This window comes from Fopius arisanus, unplaced genomic scaffold, assembly GCF_000806365.1.
Source record: "Fopius arisanus strain USDA-PBARC FA_bdor unplaced genomic scaffold, ASM80636v1 scaffold00031, whole genome shotgun sequence".
NCBI classification, from domain to species: domain Eukaryota; kingdom Metazoa; phylum Arthropoda; class Insecta; order Hymenoptera; family Braconidae; genus Fopius; species Fopius arisanus.
This window is the reverse complement of record NW_011887770.1, coordinates 103,440-128,750: the sequence shown is the minus strand read 5'-3', so window position 1 is coordinate 128,750 and position 25,311 is coordinate 103,440. Positions and strand designations below refer to the sequence as shown.

At 38.4% G+C, this 25,311-nt stretch overlaps 1 protein-coding gene across 1 annotated transcript in view; it reads left to right on the top strand.

Moving 5' to 3' along the window:
* Drgx (Dorsal root ganglia homeobox) overlaps positions 1–14,345 on the top strand; it is a 22,208-nt gene extending 7,863 nt beyond the window's left edge. The window contains exons 2-5 of the mRNA XM_011303143.1: positions 4,404–4,641; positions 9,145–9,350; positions 11,224–11,591; positions 13,208–14,345. Coding sequence (XP_011301445.1) covers positions 4,557–4,641; positions 9,145–9,350; positions 11,224–11,591; positions 13,208–13,685 — 1,137 coding nt within the window. The 5' untranslated portion in view covers positions 4,404–4,556 and the 3' untranslated portion in view covers positions 13,686–14,345. The remainder of the gene's footprint in view (positions 1–4,403; positions 4,642–9,144; positions 9,351–11,223; positions 11,592–13,207) is intronic.
* Positions 14,346–25,311: the final 10,966 nt, after the last annotated feature.

Genomic DNA, 25,311 nt, shown 5'->3' with positions numbered 1-25,311 from the left:
AAAATTTAAGTGACGGTATCGTTATTTTTTACCGATAATTCAGATAAAAATGACGGAACACCGCGAAAAAATTCCGTGACTTTAGATAAAAATTATGTGACAGTTCCGTTAAATTTCCGACAACCACATTTCGCTCCAGAATTACGGAAAATCCACGTAATTTTTATTGAATATTTCTCTCAGTGTATGACAGTCGAGACGCGAATAATTCTCTGCAAATGGATATTTGGCGTAAATAATTTTCTTTGCCGGTGAATTTTTATTGATCCCACTCACCAAAAGCTCTTGACTGCATTGATGATGCTGACTTGAATTCCATTGAGTCGAATCATTAGAAAGCTCTCAGCCATCTAGAATAGCGTTTACGTAACGCATCGCGAGGGCTGGCAATCGCTTCCGGCTTTCAGGGGGATGAATGGTAGAAATTTCATCGTAACGAATCACCCGGACAATCCCCAAGTGCCATATGACAAGCCTCAGAACACTCATACGAACCACTACCTCATCATGACTCTGATTATGCAGATCCCCAATGATTTGTTCCTCCAGACTATTTTCCATTGTCCAAAATGACAAATGAACATGTCAACAAAATTCGATAGCAATCAAGACATCATAATTGACGAAAATTAAAATTAAAATAAAATTCCCATCAACAGATTTTTATCCACAACTCCAGTAATTCCGGTATTAATTGGATAATTGTCTTCAAAGTGCCGCATAAAAAAAAAATTACGTCACTCTGGAATAATCCAACAACAATGATAACAATAATAAGACAATCAGATGTAACCACAAGCTTTGTCACCCCATATCCAAGAATATATGTCACGAATTCCAATTAAAACAGATAATTACCTAATTGGCTTTGTTTGTTCGGGTTATGTGCCCATTGCACCGATCACGCGCGTCCTGAATCTCTCACCACCAGCTTTGAAATAATCTTTTTATCATCTACATCGTCACTTTTGTTTCATTTGTCTTCATGAGCATCAATGGTACTATTTTATTGATTAATCTCGCTGTGAGGGTTTAATTTATTAGCGAGTTTGATTGATTTAATATTTTTTATCACCGCAAAGAGCAAAACAGCTGACACAATTTTTTTTCTCATATAATAATAGAATAATTCCGGGATCAAATAATTCCGTAATTAAACGCAAGTGAAATGAGTCAGTGAGACGAATTGAGTGACTGAATGAAACCAACAATGAATTAATATAAATCAATTCAGTTAGTTGAGATTAACGAAGATTTCATCAGGGCCAATAAGTGGCGTTTGCGTCGGCGCTTTCTGGTATATATACAAGTGGTTGTAAAGTACTTGTACATCCGTGTGTAATACATATATGGAGTTTGGCTAGTACCGAGACAGGCCAATGGTAACTAGTTGGCAGAGGCAATGGTAATTAATTAAGCGCCACAAATTTGATGCATCGCGTTAACCCTCATGCGTAGGATGACACAGTTTAATAAAATTTTCGTGAGCAATGCTTATGCTTTCTTCATGTTTGCCCCGCGCTTGATTTCTCTACTCAACGCCATTTTTTTAATTTAAACCTATGCGGGGCATTCCGACTATTTATATAATTCTAAGAATTTCAACTGGAGTAAAATGCCTCGAATTGAATTTCATTTAATCTGTCACGCGAGAATTATTCTAGTTACACAAGCCGTTGGGGCTATGATTAATTCCTTCGAAATTTCTCTTTAATGAGAAATAAAGAAAAAGAAAGACGGCTCTTATTTTTTATTTAGATTTCTTTTTATATTAATTTTGTATTAATCAATATCGATAAATGAATCTTACAAATTTTTTAAATAAAAAAAATCATTGAAATCAGAAAATGAGAATATTGATAATATAGAGATTATGGATTTATGAATATTTACTGGATAAATAAAATACTGATTTATAAATATTTATGGAAGGAACGTGGTGTCACATGTAAAGTGCAATTTTTTATTTAATTAATGATTTTCATGAGTGGTGGAGTAGCTAGAAAAAAATGATCTACATGAGATAATCCAGTCTCTCCCCCGGTTCCAAAAAAAATCAGAATAAATTTTCCATATTTATATTTTCAAAACAATGAATTAAAAATATCCACCTGCATTTTGTTTATTGTTATCCTCCCCGTTGAATAAACTCATCAATCTACTTTACTGATGCTTAATTAACAATTTATCATTGAAATAAATCGATTAAATCAATTCGGAGTCGAGCGTTTCCTGTGATTATCCACATAAAATGAAATACCAATTTAATTGGTTACATTTACGATTATTAAAAACAATTAAAATAAAATGATATTATTAGAAAAAAAAATAAAATAAAATGAAATTATTAGAAAAAAAAATAAAATAAAATGAAATTATTAGAAAAAAAATTAAAATAAAATGAAATTATTATAAAAAAAATTAAAATAAAATGAAATTATTAGAAAAAAAATTAAAATAAAATAAAATTGTTAGAAAAAAAATAAAAAATTAAATTAAATTATTAGAAAATGATGAAAATCGTATAAAAAAACGTAAAAAAAAATTGAGAGACGAGGGATTACAAAGGATAAATCTCAGCGAGACAGGTTTTGGAATCGAGTGTCAATAAGCAAACAGCCATCAAAGTATATCGAATCCATTGATGAACTGTTGGGTACCGCAGACCACATGCCACACATGCCCTGTAACGACGGGGTGCCCTCAAGCCAGATTTACCCCCTCAGTAGACGAAAGTGGATGGATTAGCCTCGCTACATTTCATCCCTTCTGTCGATGCGTATGTTCCTCATGTGTTAAACCACGCAGCTACTCATAACGGCGCCACCTCCATATTTACATTGTATTACAACTGTGTACTCACCCCCTTCTTCGATCATTACCCCCTTCTCCCCATCCTCCCCATCCTCCCCCTTACAACCCAACGAGGCAGCCCCCCTCGTAGTATTTTACTCCAGTGCATTGTGGTCTCGTAATCTTTTCTCCCCCATGGTCTACTGAGGATTTTCGTCAAGGGAGTCTACCAATTTTTCACAACCATAAGACTAATCCCAAGAAAAATTTTTCATGTCTCCGGTCCAATCCCTGGGTAATGTTTGAAAATTTAAACAATTCTTTGTGTTTAAATGATTTAAAGGATTAAGGGATGCTAGGGCAATATGGACGAGCAAAAATTGTATCATTTTTTAATGTTTCGAGGGATGTGAAGGGATGAATAAAATATTCGGTAATAAATAATGGGGATAATCGGTTGTAATGTACATCGAATGGAAATTTATGACATTAAATAATAAAAAAATGAATTTTGGGAAGATTTTAATTTGACATGAATCTGATAGTAATAAAATAATTTTCAATAGTTGCAACATTTGTTAGTATTAATTATGGTAATCTCAATTTCAATAACAACCGGTCGACCTTAATAATTGAAATGGTACAGATTAAAAATCAGAATGAATTTATTCCCAAAAGTGTGAGAATCTTCAATGGAAAAGTGAATCCCTAGTGCATAATTGAAAGGACTGCAGGCCCCAGGACATTTAGCCCCACCACCAGGGAGCTGGTTAACTCCCATCGAGAGCCCACCCTTCAGTCCCGAAAATTGACAAAATTTCGTTAAGTTTCGCCCAGCAATTACTTTTGATATCCGACACGCGGCCCAACGGTAATTACTTTTCTCGAGCGTTGAAGTGAGACAGCCAAGGTAAAATGAGTTCCACCACATCTATACCTGAACCATCACAACCACCAAACGAAAGACAGAGAGAGACATACCAGGGATAATAATCCGCTAATATCAATTTCAAATTTCAATTAGTATCATCTCGGTTGGGTTCGTATCTCCCGGGTACGTCCCTGGACGCCTCGCCGAGGCACGCCATGATCTAAAATTCAATTTGTCCCTCTCCGTATACATAACGAGTACCCGCAGCCCATATCAGTGCAAGTGAGAGAGATTTTCATGCAGCCAATAGGCAAAAGACGAGGAGAAAGTCCCACCAACACACATAGACCATAAAAATAAAGTAAAAAATTACCTCATCGAGAAGAACTCACCCTCGTACTAGCTTCCAAACGATAAACACCAATCCACAGCATTCAGAATATGATAATCCCTTTAGAATATGACAGTCTCCATCCTAGTATCGTTATACCTTGAAATATGGACCAAGTGAGACAAACTCCAATGACAAATTAATGACATAGACACTGGCGGGCCGGTTTATTAAATTTACCATGGCTGCGTAAGAGGTATAGCAAACTTGTGCCATACACCGTATTAATTATTCACGCGGCTTTACAATCCCTCTGTCGTTAATGGAGTTGTGGGGGTGGAAGTAGACTCCCTGAGTTTCACTGGGAATTCGATGGAGCTCAATACATTGTGCATTTTATCCTTTCAGATTGGATCCCTTCATACACATCAGACATCTAATCACCACCACCTGCCGAGTCTAAATCAAACGTCACCGCAATCAACGACACCGGTGGCGGGTGCTGGATCACCAGGTGGGGGGCCGGGAAGTGCCCCAAGTGTCGCAGCTAGGGCTAGCAGTATGTTCTGCTATCACTGCCCTCCTGGACTCCCGGCCCCCCGACTTCCACCCACCTTGGAGTACACCTTTGCACCAACTCATCCATGTAAGTATCTCTCTCAACTTTTTTATGTACCAAACTTTTCTATTTACAAATCAACTGGAAAAGCGAATTTACCGGTTGTCCAGGCCGCCCGAAAATCACTTGAGCTTTTGCCGTTGATCTAGACACTTTGACTAACTCAACTTGGGTCCTTCCGTGGTTATCCGTGTGCTACGCTCCGTTGACGCTGCAGTTGAATAACCAATAGCATCGGATAAACATCTCTTCGTATCTTGCGTTGTCGCCCAGATTATCAGATAGTGTCATCAAGTGATACAATAATGTCAGGGAATAATGCAACTGTGAAGAAGTTATGAGAATATTTTGTAATGCGAATCGAGGCGAGTGTGACATGATTTTTGATAAAACCGAGATTGCACTGGGCTCGTTAGCTCATTACCGAGTTCGTTAATGACAGGAATTCATGGTATTTAATGGGCGATTTAATTTTTGACTCGTATTATTTTAACTTAAACAGAAATTCAATATTGTTGGAGGTGAGAACTAATGGGATCCCTTGGAAACGATTAGACTGGTGGAATTCAATGATTTATTCTCTTTTGTATAATTCATTGTCCAGTGATAAACAATTGGTCAAATAAATTCAACAATCTTCAGAGTACCCTTTGTACTTGATATCATGACACAAGTATCAAGTTGTGAAGTACTGTTAAACCAATTTGACTAACCGTGTCATATTTTGCCACAGATAATCGCATAATTTATCACAAGTGCCATTTCCTGGCATGATGATTAATAATTCAGGATACAGTGGGGCTGCAAGATGGGACTCCCCTTTGTAACTGATCGATCATCATTCTGAATTTTTCAATTTTTACAATGCACACGGTGTACCAATTTTCGGTATATGATTTTAAGAAATGTACGGTTTGAATAAAATATTGACAGGAGGGGGTACTGAATGGTTCAAGCGGTTCATGCCGAAACCGTTGGGTTGAAAATTCAACGTGACGCATGTTGCGCTAGCCGAGGGTGAGAGAGGAGAGGCCGCCCGGGAAAATTGAAAAACGTAAAACGAGTTATAAATTTGATGGCCACGTACGATATATATATTACAAGAGAGGAAGAGGGAGAGAGAGTGAGAGAGAGAGAGAGAAAGATCGCTGGCCTTTGAATTTTTTCCCGGGTGGATGTTATATCGAACGTATAATGTATTCATGTCCATGAAAAATTGACTCGCGAATTAACGAAAATGAAAAATAAAAAGCCTGCAATAATATTTGCAATAATTTGTTGATGAGCTCGTAATTGAAGAGTTTCGGCTGGCCCATGGGAATTATTAGGTAAATGACAAGTCATTATGAAATTCCCTTTGAAGCTCATCTGGAGCCCTGGAGATGCAGTCAGAATTCTAGTGATCGGATAAACTAATATCTTTTTCGAGTGTCGTAACTCAATTTTGTCAGTATCCATTATTGCCAAATGAACTAGACAACCAGTTGTCATAGTTGGGGTGTTGATAGTGGATAAAGCCCCCTGTGGTGCCCCCCGAGAGAAGAGTCTCCCCCTCGTCGTCTGATTCCTCCCCACCGGGATAAACAGATTAGGTAACTACGTGATAAGTCGGTAAGTGGGTTCACTCGGCCCACGGTCCAGAGAACCTACCACTGGACCCCCGACTCATGCATTCACACAATCATGTACTTTATATACTCATACACTCATATACTGTCTAAATTTCCTCTTCCTCGTCTTCCTCGTCTTCCTCGTCTTCCTCGTCTTCCATCTCTTCCATCTCTTCCATCTCTTCCATCTCTTCCATCTCTTCCATCTCTTCCATCTCTTCCATCTCTCCCATCTCTTCCACCGCTTCCACCGCTTCCACCGCTTCCACCGCTTCCACCGCTTCCACCACCTCCACTACCTCCACCACCTCCACCACCTCCACCACTTCCACCAGCCAACGGCTTCGTCTACAACATCTAACTACCTCGTTAGAGTCATTAGTGACGGTCCGGGTGTCATTAGATTTGGCTCCAGTTACGTGTAGTTTTTCCACCAGCAACTCTGCAAGCTCATCAATTCGCCCTGATAATCAAACACGTAAGGATCAGTATTATTCTCAATAGCATACCTACCCTGCCTGTTACCACCACATGTTACCATGTACATGTCAAATATTCAACAACAACTTGTCAACTCAAAGGGTGAAGTACATCATCGAGAGCACGTACTCCAACTAACCTCGGGTTTATCCCTCTCATTTTATTCCTTGTGGACTGAGAACAATTTCTTCTGGTGAATCCTCACCTCAATATTTTTTTCTCGGCGCAGCTTTGCTCGGGAAAATCACATGAAAAAAATACATGAGAAAAATACATGAGGAAAACACACGAGGAAAATAACCAGCGCCGTGATGCTGATGGAGATGGCTGGCCTGGAAAAAAACTTTATGTCAAATTTATTTTTATTTATCTGGGATGATCGAGTAACGAAATCCCGTGCTATCGTACTTCTTGGCAATCGAATTCACGGTATATCTCACAAACTCACTCTCTCCCTCTCTCTCTGGATTCTCGAGTTTCCCTTCCACCTTTTTCTTAATAAATTGGATCAAGTCCTGGCCGGGTTTTTCCTCCTACACTCGATGAGAAGGTATGGGGATGGTCCTTGGCTTTGCTACCAAACTCTAATCTAAAATCTTGAGTGGATTTCAGTTTTGCGGGAGTTGGATAGAGAAATGGAAAATTTATTTACCCCACCGTAAGATCTGGCTTATCATGAAAATAATTGTCCACCAAAATTCCAGAGGGAATTGAGGTATTGAAAAACGAGCGGTGGATGAGAAATTGAATTTCCAATGAAAAAATCCACTCATAAAATTTCCATCGGTTTAGGAAATTAATTTTCCATGTTTTTTTTGGTCCCTCGAACATTTTTTTTTTTTTTTCGTCCACCATTTTAATTCCCGCTGATCCTGCGGGCTTAGTGCCGTGGTAATTAATTGCGCTGATTGCTCTGAATCATTGATGAACGCTTGGTGCGCTTTACAGGCAACCATGTTCAAACCCACCCACCTCCCTCCCCCCCACCCACTTATTCCCTCTCATTCCATTACCCCTTGTCTCACTCACTCACCCAACCCCTTTCCATCTCGCCTAGTTTGCTTTATACCACCCAGCTTTCAAAGCCACTACCTCTGGCTTTACCAGTTTCCCATGCAATACTCAGTGTACAGAGGGGGTTTACAAGACTCGATTTATCCTTGTCGAGGTGATCTCGGCCAATTAGTATCCCATTACTGAATCAGAAACATTGAAAATCAAACATCGTGTCACGCTATCGAGCGCTACCAGATTCACAACCCGAAAATCGTCAGACGCATTCAGGAGTTGATTTATAATAATTCTATAAGAATCATTCGATTTTTTAAATCAGGGTGCTAGGAGGAGAGATGTATATTTTAGAAATTACCGTTTTTATAATAGTTGTTTACCAATCAATTGAAAAATCGAGAAAATTGTGAAGTTCTTCGTTCAGAACGCAAATAATTATTACAATTATTATTATATAATGTCGATATTATTTGTTGTTAACACGTGGTAGATTTATAATCTTATAATAATAAAATATAAAATATAAATAAATATAAAAAATATTTATAATAAAAGAAAAACTGGGAAATTAATTATTGAGAACGAAAATAATTATTTTGAGGCAATATTATATTTATAGTAATAATAATTCACTTGTAAATTGAAAATGGGAAAAACAGGAAAATTAATTATTGAAAACGAAATCAATTAATTTAACAAAAAATTATTATATGCGATTGTCATCCTTTTGGGATAAACATTATTGATTATTTTTAAAAATTCAATTTTTTCATTACGATATTTTCACCGATAATTCAATGATTCTAACATCTTTTTGATATTCTCACCAGGAATTTTTTTTTCAATTTACAACAGACATAGAAATTATTACTAAAAATATTGCCCGCCGTGGCTGTTAATCAGATTAGCTGATACTATTCACTATTTATTCACAATCATCATCAAGGTGATGATTGCAGATGAATATCATCAGTTATCCCCATAAATTGATCATAATTATTGACTCATTACATCGTGATGACAGATTTCCATTCGAAACATATTTTACTCATTAAATAATGCGTTCTGTATTAATGGAGGTAAAGGGTTTTTGCATTATGCACTAGTTCCATCTCCCTCCCACTAATTCCCTACACTCACATTGAGCACTGATTAATTAATGCACTTGTTTTCGAGTGATTGAATTTTACGATTTAACGTTTGAATCTAGCCGCTTAAACCTACACATCAATTTGTGTTTGATATTCATAGGGGGAGATGGATAATAAGGTTCAGGGGATTCCCCAGATTTTCTGAATGCCGAGGGAAAGAGGAAGTTGATAATGAGGAAATGGAGTAATGAGAGCTAGCACGGAGGAAATTGCTGGATTTTCCAATTATTTGCGCTGGACATATCACTAAACATTATCATTTTTTTTTATTTATCCAGATACCAGCTATTCGGCGTATCATCCAGCCCTCCACGGAGTCGGTGAGGACTCATTCGTCCGGAGAAAGCAGAGAAGAAATCGCACAACATTTACCCTCCAACAGCTAGAAGAACTTGAATCAGCATTTGCTCAGACCCACTATCCCGATGTTTTCACACGTGAAGACCTGGCGATGAAGATAAACCTGACAGAGGCGAGAGTCCAGGTGAGGGATCATCCTAACTGCGTGCAATTCTCTCTCACGTGTTTAACCTGAAAAAGTGACGTAATCTGTACCATGAGCCGGTAATCTCAGGGATTACAGTTCTCAGTTGTATAATTAATTCTCATTTAACTTCAGAAAATGGTAATACCAAAAATGCATATTAAAAATATAAATACCATTGCCCAAAGCTGTTATGGCCGTCAGGATATTCGTATTCCTATCTCACTGATTGTCTTTCACCTGTGGCTAGGGAACAATACCAATGAAAAAAAAAATAAACGGGAGAAGTAAAAAGCGAGGGAGAACTCGAGTGAACTACCAGGAAAAGAGGGGCTTCCTCGAGTATGACGCAATTACGGCGCAGACTCATTGTTTCATTACGAAGAAACAAAGGGAATCTGGAATAATGAACAAATAGGAGCGTTTATGTAGTACCTCCTCCACTTTACCATCATTCCATCTCTGTCTATCATCCTTTTCTCTCATTTGTCTACCTTATATACACTTCAATCATAAGTGGAAGGATTGTCGAGAGGGCACGTTCAAGGGTGACGATCCCATATCACATTTTACTGCAATCAGAATCAGGCAATTCTACAAACTGTCGCGGAAGAATTTTCTGTCATCGAGTTATTGATTGTAATTTATCAGAATAATGGGCATTATTGAGGAAGGCTCATAATTAGGAACTATTTAAATAACTGTTCAGACTTTAATTGAGTTTTGTGGATGAATTAATTGATCAATTCATCTGTTTTTATAATGATAAAGACGGAATTTAAATAATTGTGGGACGAGTGTGTTCATTTGATTTCTCAGCTTGAGGCTAAGTTCATCCTGTTCTAAAATGAGAAACATCGAGACTATCGATATCTCGAAAGTCTGTCACACTCATTCCTCATTGGTTGAGTCATCTGAGGCGGTTAATTTGAAGAACTTATTTAGTGATAAACTTTTCAATCATGATTTTATGATTTTTATGATAATTACAGGGCGCGTTCGGTCTCGTATTGATAAAAATGGAATGTCGTTAATTTTCAAGTTGAAGATAGATGGAGGATACTCAAGGGGAATCCCCGAGCGGCAGGCAATGCGGCTTTGTTCCTGGCTATTACGCGCCGGGAAAACCCTTAGAATATTATTATGCCTCCTGGCACCCCACAAGTCGTTCTTTTCCCACTTTAACTCCCGTCCATATCGCAGAGCATCCGCCCGTGCATTTATTATATTAAAAAACAGTCCCACCATTTTGCGACGAACATTACAAAAACCTCTTTGACGCGGAAAAATTCAAAATGATATCGTAAATATTGTTATTTGCCTTTCGTCTTCTTGATGCTCGCGGTAGAGGCCGCGATTAAATCCTATCCCTGGCATTATGTCAAGTTAGTCTCATTAGTGCGACTCGAGACACACTTTTCGTGCGGGGAAAAAAGCAGAAGTGATAAAAAAAAAAGCACTCGGGGCTGGTGCTGGTCGGTTGTGTTGGCTCGTTGAACATGCGCCACACCCGTTACATCGTGTATGTCCCTTTTTTCTCACTTGACACTCGGTCGCACCTCTCACTTGTTAGTGACAAGCCCAGTATCCAATTATCACATCAAAACCCTTTCTTTCAGTCGTAAAAAGACATTTGAGACTTGATCATTACTTCCATGAAAGTTCGGTGTTCAACCGGTAGATTTTTAGGATTAATTTTGTTCTATAATTTATTTATTATTTTCATTCTTCCAAAGTGCTCTGAAGTGATTTTACGGGATAATAATATCGATCTCTTTCTCCTGCTAGTTTAATACCTTTTGTTTATCATCTGATTTTAATAAATAAATTCTTGTATTCATCAATGGATTCATAAATAATGATTGACTTTCAGGTATGGTTTCAAAATCGTCGAGCGAAATGGCGTAAAAGCGAGCGGTTGAAAGAAGAGCAAAGAAAACGTGACGGTAGTAGCGGACCATCGGGTACCCTAGAAGGTTTGCCGCCATCATCATCGAGCGGTCCCTCTCCGACGAATCACCACGACACAGAGGTGGGTAGTGCCGAGGGTGAGGACAACGGTCAAGAAGTGGGCACTGGGTCAAGAAGTCCGAGTACAACATCAGCCTCAGTGAGTCCCCGTCCACAGCAGTCCCAGAGTCAACCATCAATCGGTGGTACAGGGACGCCGTCGCCAACGCCTCCGAGGGCGCCACTGCCTGTCAGCACAGCTGGTGGTAGTCTGATTCCGCCCACTGAGAGGTTAGCAACACTATTGCACCCTATTTATCCCCGTCGTTCTACAACGAAAAATGAAAATGAGAGTTCCTTGTCCTTTACATTTAAATCGCCACTAACCACAGAGGGGGGTACCATAGAATGCTTCCTCCGTAAACGCTAGATATCACCCAGTTGGTGGTCCCAAGGATCCGAGGACCGCCAACTCAAGTGTACATTGCTTTCAAGTCCACTACGTATTTACGTCTTCAGGAAATATCACGGCATTTACAAACCAACCAGCCCCAGCTGAGAAACGCTTGGCTCGCCTCTGTCCGACGAATGAAACGAGCAATTCCGGATGCTCGACACACACCATTTAACAGACCTCTTTCATTCCATTTCACTTGAACCCCTTTTTTTGTTTTCTCTCTCTCCTGATCAAGTCAGCGATATCTGGTGGGGATTGTATCATATCCCAATGATCCTTATCACTGAATCGATGGGATTCCCCCATTTCTTCACTTACTCTGATTCACTAATAATTTATAATGTGTACCCTTTGTCTCAAAACGAAAGCTAACAAAAGTATAATGGTTGGAAGGTTTCACTCAGGGGTAGAAGGAATGAATTTGAAAAAGTAAAAGTTTGAAAAGAATGAGGAAGGAGATGGGTAAGGGTGGGATGGCTGCCGGGACGTACTCCTTACTCGGTCGTCTCCACCAGTTTGTAATTTATTTAAAACCGCTCACCGTAAATATATCCTCATAAGTTATTCAGGATTTCTCCTGGAAGTCTTGCTTGAGGCACATGGTGGGGAAAGTAGTAAGACGGAGAAGGGGTTCAAGGGGTTCATCCTCCCTTGAATTGAGGAGCTCGGGGCTTCTCGGAGTCTGGGCTGGGTGCTACACATGGGTACCTCCTTGAAAAATGTTCCATTTCAATGTCTGAGTACATCCTTCCGAGGATAGTCTCTCTTCCTGTTGAAATTTCCTTTATTCCCATTTGATTTTACGAGAGGTCAAATCGAATGGGTGATGACCGTTCACTGAGCTCCGTCTACCTAGAGGCTACTAGGTTCACGTTGATAATCAATTCGACTATTTGTCAATTTGACAGTTTGACAATCACCTGGAAATCAAGTGGTGGTGTGCAAACGTTTGGAAATAGCGATATCAGGCGTGAGCTAAGCAGTATCGTAATCGGATCCAGTGCCCCTTGGGGTAACACACCAATACATATATTTCTATCTCATGTGAATACTATATACGTATATATCTTACAACCATGTGGCTTGTAAACCCGCTTGGCTGATAGTTTCGTGCATCTAATTGCCGTTAATTATCGCACTTACTCGGATACTCGGGTTTATCTCCGCCCTCTTGAGGCTTTCCCACCCTTTTCCACCCCATCATCACGAAATTCCATCCAGAAGTTGGTTCAATCCTGATTGCCAATCCTCCGCTCACACAGCTTCTCCACATCGCTAAGCAAAGAGCATTAATCAAACAATATTCGAGATTAATATTGGTCGTAATGAGAGGCTCAAACCCGCCCTTTATGGTGGTGTACCTTGAGGATTCAACAAAACCAATTGATGAATTAATTAATCAATGTAGATCGGTATTAACGGAATTAATGGTTGATCATTGATGTTGCAGCATGACAGGCACCGGTTTCAGACCAGTCGAGCCACCGACTACGCTGTTCTTCTCACCCCATTTGGCAGCCCAATTCTCACCACCTCTATTTAGCAACAAAATCATCGGCTCAACGTCAACATCTCTGACATCAGCGAGCCCAAGTCTCTGGACAACGAGTGATCATCGAGCTAGTAGTCTTCAGGACATGCTGTCATGGGCACCAGCTGGTTGGCCGGGTTCACTCTGTGGATGCTGCAAACCTGGAAGTGGTGATCTCCATAGGACAAGCAGTCTTGCTGAATTGAGACGAAAGGCACAAGAGCATTCAACAGCAACTGCCCTCCTTGGAGGTCTAGCTGCTTTTCCCGGTGGTCTACCACTGCCCCTGCATTTACCACTTCTTCCACCATTACTTGGCCTCTCGAGACGGCCCGAACATCATCATCTGCCAAGCGTTGTTCACCAAATTCAACCCAGTACCAAAGAGGATCCGTAAATAATTCAAATGCTTTCACTGTGATGTGAATTCGCCTCTTACTCGTTATCATGAAATATTTGTAGAGGCTGTAGGTCGAGCGGACTAACACGTGGACATTATTGTTCTTCTTTTTCTTTTTTGTTTTTCATAGAATTTTGACTGTCAGGATTGTCAATTCGTTGTGGAATTTTATGGCGCGTCGACACTACCTATTCAATGTTTTGGTTAGAGAAAAAACGTTCAAGTACTTCCTTGTTTAATCTTATTACAGGATAAGGAAGTTGAGGATTAAATCAGGACCAAATTTTTATGTGTGCCTGATCAATAAGAGAATGTAGGACCATCATGGTTTTTGTAGACAATGAGGAAAATGTGATTGAAAGAACAAGGACGTCGTAGAGAATATCCCAATTTAGCGTTGATGTGGTGACACGGGGTTGAGATAAATCGAACGTCGTAAACGAAGAGTTTAGGGGATCTGTGAAAATTAGTTGCCACATTTTACCAGAAATCATGAATTCAAGAAAATTGTATTATAATTTTGTCTGATAAACGTCACTATATTGGCGAGTGTAAACAATAAAGATTCACAGAAACTGAAAATCATAAGATTATAAATAATGCACCTAGATGATATTGTAGCTCTACGTAATAGTAGTTGTATTAAATAAATTTGTTCTCGTGATAAGTGTCTCTCGGATTTATTAACCTTTTAACAACGCCGGGTGAGAGCGAAAGTGAATCGGAAAGTTGTCTGGTGTTTTGTTCTTCAAGTTTTGAGACTATCGGAATTGGAGTCGAGTGTTGGATTTCTGTTTTGTGAAAGGTGAATTCTCGGGGGAATTACTCTGAAGGAATTTCCGATTCAAATTCCATTCCGAAGTGATTGAGAATTATCCAAGATCTTCAATCATTTAAAATTTTTAATCTGTCTTTTTTCAATCGCTTTAATCATCCCAAAAAACTTCTTTCTGGGCCTTATGCAGTCATGCTTTGCAATAATTATGATTTATTTTTAAATCTGACCTCAATTCCAAATTATTTCTTACATCGAGTCCTGATTTCTTGTTTCAAATTCTGTCGCGTGCCATCGAGATGTAAAGAATAAGAAATCACTCTAGAAAAGATAGACCCAAAAGCGAAGAAGGACCAGAAAAAAAATCTAGACAAAAAAAAGTTGAAATAAAAGTAAAACATTGTAAAGGGAATAAGGGAAACCGGAAGAAGGTCGGGTGAGGGGTTTTGTTGGCAATCAATGCTTTCTCTGAAGAAAGAACTTAGCTCCCCTCTCCGTTCCAACCCCTAAAAAAAGAGAGTAAGAAAAAATTGGCAAAAAGAAAAAAAACACAGAACCGGAGGTCTTGCTGGGAGTAGGTTTGAGTGGTACAGCAAGAAGGGGTTGGCCCATCTTCTCGTCCAATCAGAGGAGAGACGCCATTGATCGGCACGTGGCTTTCCCTAGTTTCTGAGTGGGGGTTGAATACCTCTCTCTTGGCAACCCTCTTGAATCCCCTTCGGGGTGGGAGAGAATCGCATTTTAGGAGGTACCGGGTGGAGAAGGGTGAAGAAGGGTGAAGAACGGTGAAGAAGGGTGAAGAAGGGTGAAGAAGGGGGAAGGGAGGAGAATTGGTGGGTGGGAAAGAGGAGAAAAGGGGAGGAAGGGGCAGGAAGGGGTGGAAAGGAAGGAAGGGGAGGCCAGGAGCGTTCTGCACACTCCGTTACACTTACTGGTAAACCGTATTAATCAACGACATCATGGTTTATCCCCCGTGCCACCTCGCCAGCTTTACTCCTACCCTCCATCCCCCTACCCTACCTCTGTCTGTCTTACAACCTTACCAGCTCCTCTGCTTCTTCCTGTTTCATCCCTCTCCTTCCACCTCACCTTGAAGTGTTTCAGTTTATAGAGAGATTCTAGATGGGACGTAACCAGGCGCCAGGCCACTTTGCTAGAGACCATCGACTTTTAAACATGTACTTCGATATGCTTCACATTACTACTCAATCTTTTCGTTCTCCACTTGCAATTCAATTGTACCAGAAATTATCATTCCTCAAACATTTAACTCTTCATTGACTTGTAACTCGTAATATATTTGCGTATGTCTGAAACAATTTATCGGCGAATCGCTGATGTCTTGAATCTGGAAATTGTCGGCTGTCGGATTAAGGGTTTTGGAAACGAAATGTTTTTTAATAATTATAATGATTATTATTCGTTATGAGGGGGATTAAATGAATGGAAAGAGAATCCCGGGGTAGAATTAATTGGTATTTAAAAATTGCTCCATCTTTTAACAAGCATAAATAGATAAATGAAATATTAGTGACTTGACAAATAATCGAACGGAATTTTCTAAAAAGTTAAAGAACAATCGGTAGCTAATTCAGATAATTTCGTGAATCTCTTTTCACAAAACAATTGGCTAAAATTCGGTTTAATTAATTTCAATTAATTTCAGTAACTTTCAAATAAATTTCAATTAACTTCAATAACTTCAAATAAATTTCAATTAACTTCAATAACTTCAAATAAATTTCAATTAATCTCAATAACTTCCAAATAAATTTCAATTAATTCCGATGAATGAATTTCAGAACGAATTTTCTCTGCGAGATAAAAATATAATTAAGATGAGAGGAGAGGAAAAAATGTTTTTTTAATGAAGATTCCGCTAATGAATTGAGACCTATTGAGTGTAGCAGCATGAGACGACCCGAATGAATTGATTGAGAGGACCAGTCGAAGAGTAAAATACCCAAAAGAGGGGATGAAAATGGAGAATAGACGGTTGACGTAGTGGCAAAGTCGATGCCAGCAGACAGTGATTAATACGAAAACGTCGTCTCGCAGTCGTTTCGTCTTCTATCCTCACCACCTCCTTTTAACTTGACTCAATCTTTCTTGACTCCCTCTTGTATCAGACTCCACCCACTCTACAGTGGTAACCCACAATCGTCTCCTGTCCCTCCATTCTCCCTCACTTCATCCCCTTTTCTTCGTTCATATCCTTTTTGCACTATAACCGTAAAAGGTTTTACGAAATTCATTGTCAGACAATTTGCATGTCAAAGCACTGAGGGTGGAGAGGGTGGAGTAAAGGGTGAACGTGTGGAAATACGTTTCCTTATTCTTCCTCAGTCATGTCTGACGCAGTCGCCTCTTCCGGTCGCCAGTTCTGATTGAATTAACGACAAAGTAACGAGCACTTTGCGGCTCTCCAAAGAAAGAGAAATCATTATTATATTTTTTTTTCTATTCTTGAATAATATTCACTTGAATTATTGTTAACGCTAATGGAATGGTTTTTGGTGGGAATTTCTTTTGGAGAGATGTGGGAATATTGCCGCTGTCCCGGTGGAGTGTTGGAGGGATTGGAGTGAATTTATCGTCTGTCTGCTGGAGCTAAGGGGATCAGGACCGCAATGATTTTCAATTATCAGATCCACTTTTCCACTCTAAAGGTATAGTAGAGCTGCGCTGGGCTTTTTAGAATTTATCTGAGTGTCTAAAAATAAATTATATACTCTCAGTACTCGGAAAAAATCGGTAATTACTGGAGATAAGAAATGTTATTCATTCCTCGACGGCTCCAAAATATCAATCCAAGAACTGATGCCAACCTGAATGATCCGGTCATAATGGCGTAATTTTAAATCCCATTGAATAATTAATCTAGTTTGATCAATGTTATATCGAGACGAAGATGAATCTTTCATTCATGCTCTGTATAACAGAACGATTCAGCGTTAAATATTAAATTCCAATTATTTTTGTTAATAAAAAATTGTCGAAAATCAAAAAATTGTACTGGCAGTATAAAAAAATATTGCCGAAGAGTTGGAGCTATAGCTTTTCACCGAATATATCAAGAGAGGTATATTTGTCCGAGAATAAATTTAGTGATTTATTTGATGTTTGCTCTCGCTCTCGAGTTATCGTGCACGAGCATTTTTCCAAACTCACTCATCCGCAATTTTCAACTACGCGAAAAAAAAAAAAATCCTTCATCCATCATTTTTATTTTACCTGAATGCTATTTTTTGCAAAGTATGTACCAATTCAATACGGTTGGAGCACTGCCGAGCGGTCGCCAATTATTCAGCAAATGTTATAATTGGTGCATTCCATTACGCTTAATGGATCGCACTTAGCGGCTAGCGGTGTGATTGGGTGGTGCAAAGAGGAATGGGATAGAGAAACAGAGGGGGTGGAAACGAGAGGGTTCAGGTGGAGAGCCTCTGGCAAAGCGCTGAACCAATCTCGATAATACTGCACCCCGTGGACGACGGATTCACGAGCAAGGGAGTATATACACCACTGGGATTAATTGAAATTCATACTATTCTATATTTTCTGTTGTTTGAGCAACCTCTATAAAAATTATATCTACCACTGAACCACAGAAACATTATAAATTATTTTATTAAAGTATTTGACTTCCCCCGTCACTCCTTCCATTACCTTCATTTTTTGTTTCTCATTTTTTAATGATTAATAATTTTAATCATTTTTTCCAACACATGCCATTTATTCTGCCTTCATTTTGTATTCCCAGAATTAATATTTTATATTTTTCGAGCTAATAGCCTCGGGAAAGGATATATTTATATTATAATATTTTGACTGGTAATATTATTGATGAGATTTCAATCCAGAGTAGTTAAAAAATCGATAAATATGTTGATTCAAGAAGTTAATTATTAAACCCAATTATGTGGTAATTTAAGAAAAATGCATTGACCGGTGTCTCAGGTGGGTTTCATGCGAACCTCTTCAATCAACAATTCCATTAGATCGAGGGGGTTGTACCCGAATGGTTGATGAACGCGTGCCACCCGTACAATATTCCCATTCTCACTCCGGTGTATTATGGGGTGTGCACGGCGTGTGGCAATGCTGTCACCCAACACTGCTGCCACGCGACGCCTACGTTCCTCGTGGGGTTTCACATCTCCATGTCTATATTGTTTCGTCGACACACGCTACGATCACACAGTCCACTGAATGTTTTTACTCAAGAGCCCTCCCACAGCTCAGAGGTAACAGGCCGAGACAATGAGAAAATCGGTTGCCTCCATTAATTTGGAATAATCCTGCCATTGACCAATCAATAAACACCATTAAACATCTTCCCCTCGTCCGCTATTCATTACATATCACAACTTATGGACTCATTGTTTTTATGTTTTCCTAATGGTCCTCGTGATTTATCGGCTGGAATTAAGACCGGATGTCCAGCCCAGGAGTCAAGTAACGGCGCCCTTCCCGGAGTCGGTGACAGCAGTCTCTTTGTTCGATTATCTCGAGTGATATCGAAGATCGCACGTGTCATCTATCGATCTCCGGTATAAATCACCGATTTTATAATAGCCTGGCATCAGGTCGTAATGGGCGAGTGACTGAGGCGTCAGACTGGCGTGCGGAAGATCGTGAGTTCGATTCCCGCTGGTGTCATTTTCGCGTGGAATTTTAAATTCCTTGGGTTCATTGTGCCTGATCTGAGGTTTGCACCTTAAGGTGAGGGTTTTCCTTGGTAGAGATGAGTGGGTCCTGATCCTGATTTTTGGATCAGTTCTTTAATGATTGCTTGTCTGATGATCCGAATGATCCGAATTGTCTGATCAGTGACTGATAAAATCTTCCGATTCAGGGATATCTGATCCGCACCTTATCAGGAACCTGATCCTGTCAGGCTTACTCCAAGTAATATACCTGATTTCAAGTACCCTGTAGCAAACCTGACTGAACAGGATTAAGCCTAAAGGCTCCAAAGCCAATATAGATCCTGATCAGCTGAGTAGACTACCAACTCGGGAAGCAGTCCCTCTGAAATATTCCTCAGAACGAATGATTAATTTGTCTTGGAATGATTTTATCATTCGGACTGCTGATGGCCTATCACGAGTACCAGAGCATTATCATCACAATGGCGGATATTTGGCAGCTTCTGTCGGTGAAGAGGGGGCGGTCCGCCAGTAAATAGCCATGGCCATCCACTTCTCGATTCCCTCCTTAACCATTAAACCAGGGGATATATCAACCCCGCCGATTAGAATTTCCCAGAACTACAATTACCGCGCGCGTACTTTATGGTGTATCATGAAAGAAAAAAAATCATGGAATTGTTTTTAAACAAAAAAATGAAAAATTTGTTTCGGTTAAAAAAAAATTTCTAGTTTTCACTTTTCCCATTAAAACAACAAACATCATGAAATCGTCATGTTAAGATGAATAACCAAATACTAAAAAGATACACTAACTATTAAATTTCAATTAAATCGAATTGAATTAAATATATATTATCTATTATATCCTGATATTTAATTAATTAAAAAAATGTATAATTACATTAAATGACGCCTTACCAAAATAAACGAGTGACACAAAATGTTCCGTGATTGTTTTCTATTTTCCAGAATAGTAGATCTGTGAAATGTCAAAGACATGCACCATCCATATTGGTGTCTCTTTGGTAAAAATGTGAAGAAAAAAGAAAACAAACAAGAGTGAAGGTTTGGCTTAGTAAAAGACCCAGAGTCGCTACATCCGCAAGGCTATTATAACCGCTCGAGCGAATCTCTATTAAAACGTGTTTACACTGGCTTAGGGGTTGACTCAAGCCCCCCCTCATCCCCCCCACCCTCTCAAGCATCAACGAGACTTGCGTCGTTGGTAACTGTTTTACTAGTAGTAGTAACCACTATGTAACAGACTTAGGTAGTGGAGTTTCATTCTGATGTAAGTGTAAGTGCATGTGCACAGCTACTCACCCCTCCATATACATAGCGGAGTAATGCCTATCTAATTGTCGCTTGTATGAATAGTAAATCCGAAGCACTCGAGGCTATGAGCCAGATCCGGGCTGACACAGGGGTAGAGCCATACGAGCTAATCTATATTATGATAGCCCGACCTACCCTCGTGTTGAGTAACTGAAGATAGGGGGTAGGGGCCGAGCCAATGACGATTTTCCATACGTTATTTATCCCATCAGGTGATATTTGCAGGTGTAAAGAATGCGGGATTAATACCCCCTCCCAAATTTGAAAATACAAGAGCTATAAGTAGTTCGGTACACATTAAATCCGATATTAAATTCCAGCTACTGATAAATGCATCATCACTTATTGTATAATTGATCTACAGACATCTTGACATTATCCCCACTTTCATATTGATTCTCAACTTCACTTAATTAATAAACCCCATCTTAATTCCTTCATTCCATCAATTATAAATCAGCCCCTTTCAATCTGCATGATACCTAGAAGTCCTAACCACAAAATTATTACAATATCGCCATGTGATGCGACAGAAATATCGATAAGACGATTTATTATGCGAAATGTAGATTAATTATACGTCTATATCATTATTATGATATATTGATATTCGCTAATGCACTTACTCGAGACAATTCGTCATAATTCGGACATCTTCGACAGGATGACGTACCGTGGAACGAGAGCGGCTGCAGCTATCAAGACGTAACCCCAAAATCATACCTGTGAATAGATTCAATATCGATATATAGGTTGATACCAAGTGTTTGGTTTGTAAAATCCAATTCCTTTACCAAATGCCACAATATTTTCCCTACGGTACGTCAAAAATAAACTCCTCATCATCCCCACCAGCCTCTTCATACCTTTAACCTCGAAATCTTTTCATCCAGAGAATCGAGCACAAAAGCTCACCTTTTTAAGGTTCAATTCAACTTGTCAGCTTCCATACTGAGTAATCATCAAGCATGAAGGTGGTTTCACTCACCAGGAGTAGAAAGAGCTGAGGCTGAAGAGCATCAAGAGCATCACCATGCAAGATGGCGGAGGACGCGGTGGAAAGCCCGCGCAACAGAAATATAGGGTCTCCTACTTTCTCCCTGAATAATTAAAGCTCTCATTAGGGCGACAAAAGCACCCTGATGGATAGCTGCTTGGCCCGAGACTGAATGTCGTTGAAGCCACCCCCCCACGCCCCCTGCTCTCATCCACTCAAAAACCCAAACACAGTCTTCAGCATCTCGTCTCGTTAACATTCTTTATTTCTTTTTAATTTCCCGCTTGACTACTGCGTCCGGATATGTATGCACGTCCAGATACTCAAACAAGTGCACCCCCATCTGGACCTTTCATTCATTCTCGTGGCAAGGGGGAGGAATGGAAGAAAGTGTAAAAAAAAAAGGGGGGTTTTGGATTTTTTATTTTTTGGAAAAAAAGAGAAAAACTTGACAAAACAGCTCTGGAGCTTTTGTTTTATTTGAAAACTGTTCTTTCATTTCTTAAAAGGTTTTTCCACTGATGATAATTAGTACAATGCACGACGGCATTAATTATTACGGGGTGTAATTACCAGAGGATAAATCGTCCGAGGGGGGGATGGGAGGGCACCAAGTGGCCGGCCATTACCGTTATTGCTGCAACAACCTACCAAACAACAGCGATAAATATGGCTGGATCTACGAATGGTTCGGTGGGGGGGTCATTATTTTTGGGGGTGTGAGACTGATAAGGGAAATTTCGGAGGGATTAATGGGTTTAAATTAATTGGATCCTGCGGTTATGAATCCTGCGGTTATGATCGGGGCTGCAGTGGAAAAAACTTTCTTGGAAAGTTTGGTATCGAAATGTTTCATCCGCTAATCACTTATTTCGGGGAATCCCGAAAAAATTCCCGGGAAAAAATCGGAAACGGACTGAGAAATAAACGGTTTCCATTTTTTTTTTATTAGCAGAGACTAAATTACTTAACTTCATATATAAAAAAAATAAAAGAAAAAAGGAACAAAAAAAACATGTACCCATTCACGAGTAATTAATTGATAAAATAATTAATATTAAGTAATTAATTACGTGAGACATACGTGCGGTGTAATCAGGCATTTATGTGACAATCCTGGAGGAATCTTTTATAAATAATAAAAGTGCGTTTTATTTGGGAAATGATTTAAGGAGGAAATGATAATTAGGATGGAGTAATGAATTTTTCTCCTGCTGCGATTGACCCCTGGGGTCACACACCCAGGGGCAAAGACTGGTGATAAGAATGGAAGCTTTCAGTTTCCCTCACTCTTTTCCCAGCTGCCTAGATAGAGTCAATCAACAACGACCTAGAGAGTTCAGTGATAGCTTTGTTTCGTGCGTCAAACGGTCCACACATTCCAGATCTCAAATAATAATTCATTCATAACGAGGCAATCATTAATCAATTATTCCAGAAGTATTTACCTGTGAGTATTCTCTTTCGATACATCTTGAATTCAATTTTGGAATTCAATTTTTAATTGAATTACATATTACAATATCACTAGTTGAAAAAAATGGGAATTAAAGGTTTTAGGAATATCATTTAATTATGAAATAAAATAAACAAACGTTGACAAAAGGAAGAGGATGAAACATTTTTTTTATTGATTGAATTAAAATAGAGAAGTAATGGAAATCCAAAACCCCGAAAAGGGAGAAATGAAAAAAACAATCGCTTAATTAAATTGGATAATTGAGTGCGTAAAATTGGAGGGAAATATAATAAATTTAAATTAAATATATAATAAAAGAGATTTTCAATTAATTTTCAATTAATTCGCGGACTGAATAGATTTTTCAATTAAAAAATTCCGGAATTCTCTGCCTTTCGTACAGTCGGTAAATAAAATTCCAATGCGATTCAAATAAAAGAGTGGAAATATTCCGTATTGTATCGTAATGATTCCGATGCTTGAGGATATTATTAAAATAATTGAATCCAAGGGAAAAATCGTGACGACAATGCGAAAAATATCGTGTAAATGAGATACACGCGGGAAAATATAAAACCGCAAAGCCGCAAGAGTCGATAATTCAAGATTTCCCAGTAACCACAAACCGGTAATAATGCTGACCTTCGGCGTCTTACTAATAATGAAAAACAAGAATATGTCGAACATAGTGGAATGAAGTACTTCCGTATTCCAGTTACTGAGTCACTTCTATGAGATTAACTCGAGGCCGGGAAAACAGGTCGTAATTCCTTTTTCCCTTTTATTTTTCCTGGTTCAACGATCTCCTTACGTCCCCCATATCCCCAACTATGCGCAAACCACTTTTTCAAATAACGCGCTTCCGACTGAAATAAAATTTCAAAATCACTAATTACTATTTATACAATTAACAAATTGTCTCTTCACGGAAAATTGACGAAAAATCCACAATTACAGATTCTATTAGAAAAAATCCCTTCAATTTTATTTATAACAAATTATAACAATTGCAATATATCTCTGCAAATTTCGTATTTTTATATTGCAAATATAAATATTGAATTAAATTCAATAAATTTCTCTTGGTGTTGCAAATTTTTTTTTTCGTTTTTCAACACTAGCCGTTGACTAGTGAATATTCTCGTGCTACGTTAATTAAATAAATGAGTTTGATATTGTTAATAGTTAATATTGAAGTAATTTATTTTCTCAGGAGGGAAATTATCGGTATGTGTGATAATAATGGACGTCAGCGTGAATTGACAACTAGTAAAAATGAAGAGGGAAAATGTGATAAGAGGAGTACACACGAGTAGTTTAATTATTAATGTCTGTACGGTAAAGTGTTGTAAATATATAGGTTGGATTGTAGAGAAGTTGGCGCAGTCCTCGTCGTACTTCAACGTGGAAGGATGCCAGGAGAGACTGTCCTCACTCTAATCTATTTACTCACCTTATTAGGTACGTAAAAATCATAATTATAATCCCAAATAATTCCCAAAATAATTGAGAAAATAATTCCCGAAATAATTCCCGAAATAATCACCAATAAATACCCCCAATTATACGACAAGGTCATCCTGTCATTAATTTATGCACCTGTTTGTTTGTTCTTCTTGTTTTCATATTTTTGGAATGAAAATAAATATTCTAAAATAGATTCCACTCATCGTAAATAATATTTCAGTCAAAATCAATATTTTATAAATTAATTCAAACGATTTCTCCACCGGATGCACGCCATCGTAAATATAATGATGCCGTTACGTAAAATAAAATTAATGATTTTGTTTGTTGTTATTTTTTGGTGGATGAATTCTGATTTATGAATTTTATTTCTAGGTTCCACGTGTCAATCAGCCCCAGGTAAATAATAATTAATAGATTCGGTGGGTAAGTGACGGGTTTCCGGTTGGGGTGGAGGGAGATTTCTTGAAATTTCATTCAAACAGCAATTGTAGAGAGGAAAGAAGTAATTCGACGCAATTGTGTCATGAACACGATAAAAATAATAACTTATTATAATTTATTTTGGTATTCGGTGGAAGAAGCAAGTGTTGATCACTTCCTGCGTGATTTAGTCTCTGGTAATAACAATTTATCACCTCATGAGGTAATAAAAATACCATCAACAATTTTTTAAAACAATCATAATCGCTTTAATCCGCAACAATTATTACCGAAAAAATAAATGACATAACGAAATTTTTATTGAAATTATTTTGACGATTAGGATAATTTTATCGAAATATTAATTTTCGATATTTAATTTAAATAAAAGAGAATAAAAAGACTTGAACTAACAGTAACAATTAATTTATTAACTGTTAAAAAAACACTAAACTATTAAAATTATTGAAAACAAGTCTATTGACTTCAATTATTTATCAAAAATAAAACAA